The sequence below is a fragment of the Poecile atricapillus genome, chromosome 7, assembly GCF_030490865.1.
Source record: "Poecile atricapillus isolate bPoeAtr1 chromosome 7, bPoeAtr1.hap1, whole genome shotgun sequence".
Classification (NCBI taxonomy): Eukaryota; Metazoa; Chordata; class Aves; order Passeriformes; family Paridae; genus Poecile; species Poecile atricapillus.
The window spans coordinates 4,059,682-4,074,246 of record NC_081255.1 but is presented as its reverse complement, the minus strand read 5'-3'; the positions used below and the strand labels follow the sequence as shown (position 1 = coordinate 4,074,246).

Genomic DNA, 14,565 nt, shown 5'->3' with positions numbered 1-14,565 from the left:
ACAATTCCACCCCTGCCCTGGGCAGCAGTGACAGTACCTGACCATCCTTCCTGTCAAGAAATTTTTCCCAATATCCAACCTGAACCTCCAGTGGCACAACCTGAGGCTTCTTCCTCTTGTCCTATTGCTCAAACCAAGGCACCTTTGGGCATTGAAGACTTCCCAGAGCAAACATAATTTGGAGTTAAGGAACTTCACTTAGCAAAGATAAAATTACACTTACACCTTCAGCTACACACAACTTCAGTCTCCTTTATACCACAAACAACACAATAATATTTTTTTTTATTTACAGAATATCTTCCACACAAAACACACACTAGTGAGGTATCAGCTACAGGGAAATCATAAGGATAAGCCAAGAATAGCAAAAAAACCCTTTGAAACACAGATAGAAAGAAAAATCCCCAGTATATAATAATGGGGGAATGCATTCCTTCAAGAAGGAAAAAGAGCTGCTGAGTGAAAAAGCTCATGAGATAACAATTAGCCCCAGAAGCTGAAAATGTCTTAAGCTGTTAGTGCCAAGAAGGATACTTGGCTTTAAGTTAAACTCTGGTTTACAGAGAATTTGTCCAGATATACCCAAATACAGCTGACAAAATGAGAATTTACATGGCCAGCAAGCAAGTAAATGGGTTAATGACTTAATCAACAAATCATAATCTACAATTAGCTCATGTATCAGGTTTGTGTGGTATCTACTAATTATTGCAGTTATTGGCACTGAGCACTATATTTACATTTGTCCTACAGTTCAGTGAAAATCTCAATATTACACTATTATTTCCAAATCAGACAGTAGAAAAATCTCCCTTTGAAATGAAAGTTTTCTGTGTGGAAATAAAAAAATCCTAAAACACTAGGCACTTCAACTGAAACTCATTAGCTGCTCTTGAACAGCATCAGGATTTAAGAAAACACATTTTTTCCCCCCATTCTAAAATTTTGTGTTTCCACAATCAGAAAAACAAAAGTAACTGAGAAGGCAACTGAGAACTAATCTTGAACACAGCAAGTCAGCAATTTTCCATAGGGAAAGTGCTCATGGCTGGAGTCAAAGAGAACACAGACAAAATACTGGCCCCCCCAAAAATTGACCAGAACCAAATATAAGAATTTTTGTTGTCACATTTTCTTTGCTCTTTAGTTTTGGGATCTATGACTCCAGACACAGAGGGTACGAGTGCATAGAACCCTGGGGTGAGAAGGGAAGCAGTGGGACCATCTGTGAGAGCAAGCACACTAGGTCAATCACACATGGGAGACCAGAACGCGTCCCAAAGCAATACTTAGGAGACTGCAAGACAGATCTCCAGGTGGCCTGAAAAGACTGGGAAGAATCAAGCTTTGTATTTCTTGCCCAGGAAGTACAGAACAGAGCTGCTGATTTCACAGTTTGGAAATAGTTTAGGGAAAAGCCTGTTCCCTGTGGATAAGAAATATAGTAAATGAAAAAAAAAAAAAACGGTTTATTTTTTTTTCTTCCTAGAACTCACAAAGGTCCAGATTCTTTATGAGTATTGTGGAACTGAAAACTGGAAGCTGATCCATTCCTGCAGAAGGCAAATTTATGTCCAAAGACTTTTCAACCAGTTACTTCTCCTCCCAGCTCAATGAATTGAAATATGCTCAAAAGGAAATTGAGTTTATGACACAAAGACACTAAAACATTTATTTCTGAAGGAATGAAGTTTAAAATTAATCTAATTATGCTCATAGTAACTGTAAGTAACCAAGCTGGTTCCAACTCCTGGCTCAGGGCACATTTCCAACAGACCCAGCTCCAGCTCAACTCCAAATTATTTTCCTCCTGTGGCTTCTTAATTAGATTGCCCTTATGAGGCAAGTCTGAAGAGCCATCAGACTTTTTGGTGACAGCCTCTCTCAAGCTGGTCCTGCAGCTGAGCTCAACTCTGCCCAGCTTCTAATATAACGTTAATTTTAAACATACACAACTCCTAACTCTTTTCATTTCCTCCAGCTAAAACGGGCAGAGGTTCCAGAAAATAAAAGAGGAATAATAAATATATCTGTGTCACACTACACAGACATACACACCTGTCCTCAAACTCCAACAGAGACCATGGTATTCCTTACTCTAGACATAAAATGTTCCAGACTATATTAACTGACTTAGGCTTACTTGCCACAACAGACTCCTGGGTTTCTGAACTGCCCCTTCCAGATGCAGAAGTCACCAGGATTTTAGTCAGGGGTACTCTAACCAAGAGAGACAATTCTGAAAGCCGAATTCAGGAATAAATAACTTGGCCAGCTGCCCCTGCTTAGAACTCATCCAAACTCCTAACTTTTCTTGCAAGGTCTTCCACATGGGACTGCCACAATGCTGAGACTGACAGACTCCACTGACCTACTGAAAGCAGAACCAAAACCACAAAGGTGCCTCAACTCCAAATGTCTCTCTACACATCTGGTACCATAACATTTCTAAAACAATGTCAGATTGTTGTTCGTCCTCTTTTCACTGCTGGACAAATTCTCTGAACTGTCTAAGGGAACTCAAAACCTGCTACAGTCACACTCTCTGGCATCCCTGCTGGCACAGCACACACAGGCTCTTGAGAACACAACATGGGCTGACCTTAGGGACCGTTCCAGTGCCTGAAGAGGCTCCAGGAGAACTCGAGAGGAACTTGGGACAAGGGCCTGGAGGGACAGGACAACTAGGAGTGCCTTCCACAGGGCAGGGTCAGATGGGATACTGGGAAGGAATTCTTCCCTGTGAGGGTGGGAGGCCCTGGCAAAGGGTGCCCAGAGAAGCTGTGGCTGCCCCTGGATCCCTGGACGTGTCCACGGCCAGGTTGGATGGGGCTTGGAGCAACCTGGGATAGGGGGAGGTGTCCCTGCCCATGGCACACGGTAGGACTGGGTGACCTTTAAAGCTCCCTTTAATCCCAAACCATTCTATGAATATGAAACGGCATCTGATACAAGTTACAAAAAACCCAGGATGAAATTCATACAAGTTAAAAGAAAGCATAGAATCATAGACTATCCTGATTTGGAAGGGGCCCATGGGGATCACCAAAATCCTGCACAGGACATCCCCAATAATCCCAGCATGCGTCTGAGAGCATTGCACAAATCAGAAGGGAGGATGAATTTACACAAGTTCAGGCAAGAAGATTTCAGAATTAACTTATTGATCATCTGGAAAACTGACAAACTAAAAAAAACACTCCTTTTCTGCTCCTTGAAGGAGATAGAGCTGACTGGCTGGGCTCAACACAGTATCACTACTTAGCACTAAGAGTCCCCTCCATTTAGGCAGGCAGAGCAAGGCTTGGGAATGGCATGGGAACTGCAGAGCGGGATGGGGAGCTCCCAGTACCTACTGCTGGTGGTCAGTAAATCCCCAGTACACAAAACAGAGCACTGGCCCCAAGAATATGTCTCACCTGGCAGATCTACCAGGTTTTTACAAACACGTATTTTCTTTCATCATTCGTAAATGAGCTTTTATGCATTAAACTTGTAACTGCAGCAGTGAATTTACATTTCTTTAAGGATACACAAAAGGACACATCTACATGCTTTAGTAAATGAGAGTGAATGTCCATATATGTATTTTAACTTCCATACACAAACCCCTCCTCCTCACCTGGCCTTCCATTACAGATTGGGACTGTTTTTACTCAGTGCTGCTCAGGGTCTGGGCCCAGTGTGTTAAACTAAAAGCTTCAAGAACAGCCCTCAGAACCAAAAGAAAGACATTTGTCACTCACCATAAACACGGAGGTCGATGTCCCTCTGGCTCTCCCCCGCAGCGTTGACTGCCACACACGTGTATGTCCCTGTGTCACTGAGCTGGGCACTGGGCAGTGCCAGCCCCCTGCCCCCCGAGAGGACCTGCAACCAAACCACAGCACCCTCAGGCACGCCCCAGGGTCAAAGACAGGCAAGGGGAGCTCTTAGGGTTCATTTCAAAATGGAACATTTGTTTTGCCACTGCTTCCCAGCATCTCCCTGCACTCCAGTGCTCTCTCCTCATCCAGACTTGCGAAAGCAAAACTCTAATTTCGTGCCAGTCCCTAGGGAATTCCTGGCATTCTCAAGCCTTTGCAGGATCTGGACAGCCCTCCCTCCCCTTCCCTCCCACCAGCTTCAAACATGCTGTCACAGCTTTCATCTGCACTCTGAGCCGTCCCCACAGAACACAAATGCCCCCTCTTCCCTTTCAGATTATAAAATTGACTTCCAAAACCCAACCACAGCTTCTCATTATACCTCATTTTATAAGGAGATATTTACTTCGAAATATCTCCTTATATCAAATATATAAGAAAGGTTTTCTTTTATTGTTATATGTAATAAGCTCCAGATTCCTTCAGCAGAGGAATTTGGCCCGATTTCCTCTTCTTCCCAATAAGTGGAAAATTTGTTGATGTAAACTTACTAAATATGACATCAGCTGAAAGGAACACTTTATTTCAATATATCTCTGTCTTCCACAGTACAGGAGCTAAACTCACACAAACAACCCAGAGCAAAAGGCCTTGTATTATTATTCCAAATCCTCCAATTTACTCTCTTTCCATTAAACTGCATTGACTTAAAAGCTTCCTCCCACAACAGAGAACACCACAGAGCAGGATCTGATCCTGGTACCTGGAGTCCGTTGCTGACACTGGACACAGGGCTCCCATCCTTCAGCCACGTCAGGATAGGGGCAGGGATCCCTCTGGCTTCACACTCCAGTCTCACTGGATTATTGACCACCACTGTTACCCGGTCACTACTGCCAGAGATGGATGGGGGGACTGAAAAAAACCCACAGAAAAAGGGCTGTAACAGCTACATAAGAGTATTAATCACAGTGAAATTAAATAGGCTGCCTAGTTTTGGATCTTATTTCTCTTTCGTTATTCCTGCTGAGCTGTGTCACATCTTTGCTCATGCTCTTCCCTAGCATGAGCAGGCAGATGACTGCAGTGAAACTACAGTGAGCAAGGTATGTGGGACTGGGCCCACAGCCCAGAAGACAGCTGTGGAACCCAGGAACCATAACATAAAGCCAGAAAACATTCCCTCAAACTTTTCTACTATTCCATTTAGACCTTGTGAAAGACGTTAGGAGTGGTGGGGATTAAAGAAAGCAGTTTACCATATAACCACATAAAGCAAATCCATACACAGAGTGATAAATTGGCCTGGCAGAGCATATGGAAACATTTACCAGATTAGACTGGAAAACATCTGCCTCTCTGATGACACAGAACATTGCAATAGAACATCTACACTTACTCTAGGCACACAGTCTAGCAAATGTTGTAGGGCTCTGGTAAAAGGGAGACAAGAACCATTAAAAAAGGAAGATGTTTCATATACTAGCAGAATCAAAATTATTCTATTTGTTCCTACCACTACTAAATTAGTGATAAAGTTTAAAAGTCAGTATCAGATGAAAACTTAGTGTTTAAAGTCACTCCTGCAAAGACATGATAATGGTGAGCTACTCATACACATCCCCCTGTGTGAGGGGAGATAATATGCATAACATTCTGAACTTAAAATAATATTAATTAATGAATTTAGAAACCTCTAAGAGCCTGTAACTCAAGTTGTGGCTGCCCCTGGATCCCTGGAAGTGTCCAAGGCCAGGCTGGACACGGCTTGGAGCAGTCTGGGATAGTGGAAGGTGTACCTGGCCATGGCAGGGGGTGGAACTGGATGGGCTTTAAGGTCCCTTCTAACCCAAAACATTCCATGGTTATGTGACTCTCCTCACTCGTGCATACATCTCAGTAATAGAAGTAATGGCAGAAAAAAGGCACAAGATTTCATAATTTTTCAATCCTTTCCCCACACATAGAGTTCCTCCTACTGCAGTGCATGCCTGAGAAAGCTGTAGCGGGGAGAAAGAAGTGAAAAAAATGAATACAATGTAATCCTATGAATTCTAACTAAACTGGAATTCCACCTGCTTCCTTCAGTTGGCCTACCTGGTTCCACTAAGTGTTAAGCCTGCTCTATCAAGCATTGTTTTTAATGCCAAGAAGATCTGTTAACACTATTAACAACAGAAATTGGTGAATAAGACCAGTAGCTGACCAAGGCAGGTGCTCATGGAAATCTAGAGCAGCTTTCTCATAAATGCAGCACAACTTTCAGTACCTGGCATTTGAGCCTGCTCTTCATTAATAAGTCACTGCTTCCACCGGTAAAGAGGGCAAAATGCTCAAGTTTTGTCTTCTCCAACTCATAAACTCCAAGGATGGGGACAATAAACCTGTGGATGGTGAATTCCAGCACCTCTCTACTGTCAGCCTGGCAGGACACCAGCTGAACAAAGCAGGTTCATGGACAGGGGGTCTATGCAATTAGTTACTTTGATGCCATTAGTCGTGGCTGCAACTACATATACTCTGTTCTAGAAGGGGAAGTTCTGTGTCTTAGTCAGAAAATTTTAGTTCCCTAGAAAACTCTGGACGTGTTTGCTGAAATTCCACCACCCCTAAAAAGACACACGAGTACTGAGGGGTTATTTTCCATTTAACTAAAATAATGGCCGTAGCTCGAAGGATTTCCTGGGAATTAATCACTGGGTGGGGTTAATTGCCTTTGACTGTGTCTTGTGCCATCAGTTTTTTCCATGATGGTCATTAAATCCATGGAAAAACACTGCTCAAGGTCATTAATTAACATTAGTAGGAACTATATACTGTGTGTGCATCTCAGCTGGGGACATTGTGCCAAATTTGGGCCACACTTTTGTATGGAAGACTCCCACAGAAAAGCAGCTACATGCACATGCATGTATCAAAGATAAGAATTTGGATTATGGCCACATCCAAAAGCCACTAAAATCACTGGAAAACCTCCAAGTGAGGTTTTTGCTTTTGCTCAGGAGCCTCATGTCAGCAAACACCCACACTTCTACTTCATCTTCTTAGACAGAGCACATTTTTCTTTAAAACTCTTGGATTATGAAAGAGCATTTGATCTGTGTCCTTTGTCTACTGTGAGCTCCAAAGTCACCTACAACAAACCCCAGCAACTGCCAGGCCCTCTAAATTGCTCAAGTGATACCTTAAACAAAATACCTCTTCCACAAATTCATTCTTATTAGAAATGCCTTCCCTTGGCACATTTTCTGTGTTCAAAACACCTATTCTAATGTCAGTGAGAGAACAGAAGAGTGAAGAGCATGGAGTGCCAGGACAAGGGGGAATGGCTTCCCACTGCCAGAGGGCAGGGTTAGATGGGATATTGGGAAGGAATTCCTGGCTGTGAGGGTGGTGAGGGCCCTGGAATGGAATTCCCAGAGCGGCTGTGGCTGCCCCTGGATCCCTGGAAGTGCCCCAGGCCAGGCTGGACAGGGGTTGGAGCAACCTGGGCTAGTGAAAGGTGTCTCTGCCTATTGTCTAGTCTCTGCCTAGTGGAGAGGGTGGCACTGGATGGGCTTTAAGGTCCCTTCCAACCCAAACCACTCTGAGATTCTGTGATCATGTGATGAGTGACACCAAGTCTGTCAAGCAGACTGGAAAAGGAGGAAAGCAAAGGTGGAGCTTGCATGTGTTATTCCCAAGTGTCACAATACAGGGCAATAGGAAACAACCTCAAATTGTGCTGGGGGTAGGGAGGTTAATTTGGACACTGGGACAAGTTCGTGGATAGGGTAGTCAGACACTGGCACAGCCACCCAGAGCAGTGGTGGGGTCCCCATCCCTGGAGGGAATTAAAAGTCATGTGGATGTAGCACTTGGAGACAGGGGTCAGTGCTGACCTTAGCAGCACTGGGGGAACAGTTGGAGACTCAATGCTGTCAGAAGTATTTCCCAGGCTCCAAGAGTGATAATTCCATGGTTCTGCACTCACCATGGACCTGGAGACTGTAAAGCAGCTCTGCCGTGCCCGCGACGTTGGCAGCCAGGCACCTGTAGAGGCCGGAGTCGGCCACCTGCGCGCCCTCAATGTGCAGCACCTGTCCCCTGTCCCCCAGCGCACGCCCGTCTTTGGACCAGGACACGGCTGTGGGGGAGGAACGGGGACAAATCACTGACAACCCCAACAAACATGGCACCACAGAGCTGTTACACCACCCACCTCAGCTTTCACGCACACGCCAACGTTTAACAGTCAATGGCAGTGTTAATCGTGATTTAAGAATAGTAAAATGTAACAGAAAATTAGGAAATGGGAAGATTTGTACAAAAATACTATGCCCCACAACTCAACAGGAAATTTGGCACTATCATCCACACACCACATATATTTAGGGAAAAGTGTTCTGAAATTGAGAAATTAGCACACAAAGCAAATTATAGGAAATTTACTTATCTTACATCAAGGTAAAGAACAGCTGTTTAAAACCACACAAAAATATGAAGGCATCCCTGCCCATGGCAGGGGGATGGAAGGACATGAGCTTTCAGATCCCTTCCAACCCAAACCATACAGGGATTCTATAATAAATATCAATTTTTTTTTACCTTTTACCCTAAATTATCACTACATTAAACTGAACTACCTGGGACAAAGAATCAGTTGAAAAACTGAAACTAAAGAACAGAAAACTTGGTGTTACTGCAAAAGAAAATTTTATAGGAAGTTGACAACCAAGAAAATATGCAAATTTTGCATCTCAGTCAAAAGATGGCACCATCCATCAGGGCAGTGGGTCACTGAGGCTTTGCTGGCACCACTTTACTACTCAGATGAAATTATTGCTCTTGGAAGGATTATGTGTAATGCAAAAGAGGTTTTGGGCAAAGATTTACAACTACTAAGTGCTCTGGCCTGACTGATGGATAAGACTTGCACATCACTTCTCTCTTTTCCAGTGGGATGCTGTGCTCTCACTTTCCTGACTTATGTTATATCTTGACAATAAGATGTGCCATCACATCACACCAGGGGTGACCAAACTGTACTTATTGCATAAATTATCTGAAATACATAGTTCTAATTGTTTGTTCTAAAATAACTCAATATCTGGAAGATAAAAGGAGAAAAAAAAAATTAAAAGGAGTGTAAAATAGATATAAAGTTCTTATGCTTTTATAACATTTTATTTCCTCAATATTTTAATTTTTTTATGCAAGTATAAATTATTCCACAAAATAATACTGTGAATTAATTATTAAAAAGGCAGAAAAGGAGAAGCTGGATGCATATCTGAAATGTAATAACACCTTTCTTCTGAAAATGTTGCTATAATCAGCATGAGAATAATTTGCTATACTAGATACAAGCTCTTAGTAACTATTCCCCTGTTCTGCTCTACAATAATTAATACAGAAAATTGCTCTCATAATAATACATAATTTTATATCTTACCAGCTAACAAAAAACACATTAGAAAAGTCCTAGACATGGGCACACTTGACAGGAACACTCAATCCATGAGTATTTCAGATCTGCCTTACACTAAAAAATACTGAACTGACAGGAGATCGAAGAGGATGTGTTTAAAGCTCGTTCAGCAGAAATCACGTAGTGCTCTTGCCTGTGGACAGGGCATCACAAAGGAACAGATTATCCTTGTGATATGTTTTCACTCATTTATCAGGGATCACTGAATTCTTCAATTCTTCTGACATGTCTGCCCATACATGGACATTTCTCATCACACAGTTTCTACCTGGTTTAAAATCACACAATTAGCTCCATTACATTACATATCTATTATTTTCCAAAGACACATGAAAGTGAAAGCCTTTATGAGATGTTCCCCAAGGTGCACGTGGGTACCTGGCAGAGGGTTCCCAGATGCTCTGCATTCAAGATGGATTGGATTGTTCACCACCACCGTTTCATTTAATATTTTTCCTGCATCTTTCAGAATGGGAGGTTCTGGGAAAAGACAAAACCATCAGGTTTTCATTAATTCAGCCACCCAGCTAGCAGAGCATCCAATCACAAAGTCATGAACCCATGGAAAAACTTTGGGCAATGAGTTGCACAAGCTTCAACTGCTGGGTGACAAAGGAATTTCTCCAGAAAGTTCATCTCTGAAATGGGAATACTCTCTAATTATATAATCACATTAGTGGTAAGAGGAATAAAACATTATTTTTGTTAATTTTCATTTTTTTCAGAACTTAAAAGTAGATTTGCAAGTATTGGGTACACAACACAGAACAGCAATTCTTTCTTCTGGAAAGCTCCTCTCACTTCGCCTGGTGATAGTAAACTGAGTGGTTGTAGACAGTTTTTTACCTTCCTGAAGTTCCAAAATCTGAAATATGAAAGAAATGCCAGATAATGACAGTTTGAACATGAAGACTGACAGCAAAGGAGAGCTGAAATTAGTTGCAATGCAATTATCACAGTCTGAATGTGGCTTCTCCTTCTAAGTCACATCCACAGAGACCCTGCAACCTCTCCTCACTTCAATTTAACATTTTCCAGTTATTGGCTTGGTTTGGCAATAAAAGTCAACATAGCCATACTCTGTGAGAATATTGCCACAGCCTATTCCTGTACCTCATGAGGATTCCCACACCTCCTTTGAGGACTGGGTCACATAAGCAATGCACAACACTTCATGACCACTTCTGAGCCAAATATTCCTAAATCATGGTGAGAGCATTTATTAAAAATCAGATGCAAACAACAACTTCTTGAGTTTCCCTGATTCTTTTTATACTGTTTTTATCAGCAAAAGAAAATTCCTTTTAAACAGGCTGAAAACTCCCCTCATAAGAAAATGTTCCTTTCTCAGAAAAGTTATTCCTGTAAAAATTTCCTATTCCCCAGGGTCATGGGGAATACCAATATCCACAAAAAGTTTAGATAAAATTAGTAATGCCAGTGGTGCTATATCACACATTGCTTCAGAAACACAGAGTACCCTTCTGAGGGGTGGGTTAGTAGGAATGTCTTTGGCTTTTTGGGATACCTGAGCAGCAGAGGTATTTGGAAAGACATTCATTTATTCATTCGTGTCCTTTGGTATTACAGGAGAGAGGCCAACCCCTACAAAAGCCAGTTTTTCCCCATACTCCTTACTAACGGAGTGGGACAGAGAAAGAGAACTGAGAGGTGGATGTGCAGAGTCAGGAGCAAAGCCAGAGCAAAGTGAGCCAAGGTGCAAGAGCTGCATGGGCAGCCCCGTGTGGCCGCATTACCGTGCACGTGGAGCCAGGTGTGCTGCTGGGCCTCCCCCGCAGCGTTGGTGGCCACACAGGTGTAGCGGGCGGCGTCTCCAGGCAGGGCCTTGCCAAGCTGCAGGACACGGCCTGAGGCCTCCAGCTGTTCCCAAACACAGAGAGGAGCCGTGTGACACCGCTGCCCCCAGCACAGCCACTTGGCGAGAGGGCAAGTGGACACAACCGGGCTCATCCCTCCCAACCCTGGCTCATGGAATGAGGAAACTGCTGGGTCAGAGATTTCAGTGTCCCTGGAACAGCAGCATCAGGAGCTGTACAGGTATGAGAAGACCTGGTTGGCAAGAGGCAGGAAGGGAGAGGAAACTGCAGGCAAGGTGCCAAAAACTGCTCCAGCCATGGGAAATCAAAGCCACTGCAAGCACTCACTCCTGGACCATGTGAGCACTGGGAAGGGCTCTTCATGGAAAGGCAGGATCTCACCAAAAGAAGGGAATTACAGGTAGCTGCTGCAGTAATTACAGAACAGCTCAGCTAATCCTATCTTACAGGGATGAGTGGCTAGAGCCATCTCACAATCAGCAGATAACCATCTGACCTTGAAGGGCAAAGTACAACTGGAAGGAGACAGATTCTGAATTTCCAGTCACAGACTCTCTTGATAGTGTCTAGTGGGATTCAGTCTATTGAACACTGATATTACCTGAGACACCACCCCAATCAGGTAAAAAGCCCCTCACTCTGCAGGATGACTCTTAAGCCCTTTTGTATCACAGTGTGAGAGAAGGAGAAGGAAAAGAAGCACTAGCATGTGTAACTTGTGGCAATTACCTTCCATGGTTTGGATCCCATAAAAGAATCGTGCTTACTCTGATATTTCCCCTGGCTGTGTTTACTGGCTGTCCATCTCTTAACCAGGTTATGGAAGGGCTGGGGATGCCACTGGCTATGCACTGCAGCACCACAGGCTTGTGGAGCACAACTGCCCTCTCGGAAGGTCCAGATGATTTAATGGTTGGAGGAACTGCAAAAAGCACCAGAAACAAAAACGATGCCTCATTTAAACATGTACATTTAAATATACAAAAGTAGTATCCCAGAGCTAAGGGCAGCTTTACTTCTACTTCCAGATCTAGTGGAAGGTGTCCCTGGCTATGGCTGGTGTCCAACCCAAACCATTCTACGATCCTATTTCATCTAATCTCCTCTCCAGTTTTCCAACCTGCTAATGCAAATAAATAATTATAGAAAGTTTGAGCACCCTCTTGCCAGCAATTTGAAATAAAAGCAGTCTGGTGCTTCCCACCCACCTTGAGTAACCTACCGTGCACTGTAATATCAAATTCCTTTTCATGTTCTCCTGCCTTGTTTGCAGCCACACATTTATAGCGGCCGCTATCTGACACTTGAGCTTGAGAGACAACAAGTTTCTGTCCATTTAATAAGACCTTGTGTCCAGCCTCCTGTCCAACTGGTTGACCATCTTTGAACCATCTACCAAAAAGAAAGCTCCATTTCATTTATCAGTTAAAGTAAGATCAACAACAATCTTAAAACATGCACAATTCTCTTAAACAGAATGCCTCACTACCTCTGTTTACATTTCTAGTGAAGTCTGGAAGTGTCAAACTGTATTCCCCTTGTATGAGTGCCATGGATTGAAGGGCTTATCAGAAGGGAGTGTATATATATATATATATATATATATACATACACACACACACATATACACACTAAAGACAGTGTCAGAAGGGTGACAGCAGATACAACCAGAGGCAGAGAGAAGCTACCAAAGCAAAAGCAATCATGGGTGTTAGAAGAAAAGGGCACATTAAGTTGCATTAGCAAAGAACTAAAAAGTTTTGTCTGCTCTTGTTTTCTATCCTCATCTCCAGGACATGGATACTGGCACAACTCATACTACTTTAAAATGAAACCCTGATGTTGCCAGGTGAGTGCCTGATGGTGCTATCAGTGGAGCCAGGAGTTTGTCCTTTACTCATTAACCACCACTAATTAACACAGATGGCTCATAAAGCTCATCTAACCAACCTGCAGATTTATTTGTATTCTTTCTACTGTCATACCAGCGGCCCTTACGTGATAGTTGGTGAGGGTGTCCCTCTTGCTGAACAATCCAGCTCCAAAGGGCTATGGAGAACCACAATGTAGTCCAAGATCTCATCCCCACCTTCCACAAATGGTGGCACTGTAAGAGAGAAAAATCCACCAACAGAAACATTTACACATCAGAATTGTCAAAAAAGTCTCTCTCAAATAGCACTGTTAAACACACACTGACTCATTATGAACCACTGTTCCTTTTTGAAGAGAAACATCTGCCCAGTGACATTCTGTGGCTCCAAATCACTACTCTCACTTTTTTATTGTTTTTTGTTTGGTTAGGTTTTCCAGACTCTGTCGGAAGAACCTTGTGAATGGGTGGGAAGAGGGGGGGCATTTTAGCACCCTCTGTAAGCAGAAAGAGAAAACAAAGGTGCAGAGGATCCTCTTCCAGGTCCTCTTCACCCTGTCCCACCCTCTCTGGGAAGGAACCACTGGCACACATCTCCCCCACTATCAAGACCAGTGACATTTACCTGCAGAAGCAGAAGGGATGCTCTGCATCTGCATTCAGTATTATGCTCAAGTGAGCAAAACCTAAAAATCAGTTCCTTACAGTTGTCTTCCATGTCAGGAGAAGACCTCAAGACATTCAGAAGGGACTGCTGAAATACAGTGTGGTAATGGATTCAAGGGATACAGAAGAAAAAGTATTTTTTTCAGTATAAGGTTCAAAACTTGCACAACACAACTCAAATTCAGAGAAAGATGTCCTCTCCTAGAGGCAACTACTACGAGATATTTTTAATGGATTTCTGTGATTTTCTTCTCTGAAGACAAGAAGCATTTTAGAGGTTACTGAGAATAATATTTGCCTACCAAATGCACTGGAAAAATCCTTCAAGAACTAGCATGAAAGTACAAGTCTTCAACTGCCCTGCAGCCCTGGACAGAAAAGTTGTGCAGTGCCCAGGTTCAGCTAGATACAGAGCACGACTAACTGATCTTAATATATTACTAGCAACAAAAATAAAACCATAGGTTTTATGGAACTTTTTCATCTTAGATTTATGGGAACCTGATAAATCTGCAGCTCACACACCTAAGATTTCAACGTCATACTTGATTTCTTGTTCTCCGGCTACGCTTGTGGCCACACACCAGTACTGGCCCTGGTCAGCCTCGACAGCATTCAGGATCTCCAGCTGCTTCCCCCCAGCCAGGATACGGAGCTTGTCACTTGCTTTCACAGGAACTCGATCTTTTAACCAGGTCAGGAGAGGGGGAGGGTTGCCAGCAGCCTTACATTCCAGTGTCAGGGAATTCCCAGCAATCACCTGCCTGCTCTGGGCTGTGTCAGCATCACCCTCGATTACTGGAGGAACTGCAGAAATGAAGAAATATATTGCAAGCCATTAATTCTGTA

At 43.2% G+C, this 14,565-nt stretch overlaps 1 protein-coding gene across 1 annotated transcript in view; it reads right to left on the bottom strand.

The window, feature by feature from the left end:
• HMCN1 (hemicentin 1) overlaps window positions 1-14,565 on the bottom strand; it is a 173,309-nt gene that overhangs the window by 68,964 nt on the left and 89,780 nt on the right. Inside the window, exons 32-40 of the mRNA XM_058842962.1 lie at window positions 14,242-14,523; window positions 13,176-13,284; window positions 12,400-12,569; window positions 11,945-12,099; window positions 11,097-11,220; window positions 9,718-9,819; window positions 7,843-7,995; window positions 4,633-4,784; window positions 3,750-3,873 (exon numbers count right to left, since the gene is read on the bottom strand). Of these exons, the coding sequence (XP_058698945.1) occupies window positions 3,750-3,873; window positions 4,633-4,784; window positions 7,843-7,995; window positions 9,718-9,819; window positions 11,097-11,220; window positions 11,945-12,099; window positions 12,400-12,569; window positions 13,176-13,284; window positions 14,242-14,523 (1,371 nt within the window). The remainder of the gene's footprint in view (window positions 1-3,749; window positions 3,874-4,632; window positions 4,785-7,842; window positions 7,996-9,717; window positions 9,820-11,096; window positions 11,221-11,944; window positions 12,100-12,399; window positions 12,570-13,175; window positions 13,285-14,241; window positions 14,524-14,565) is intronic.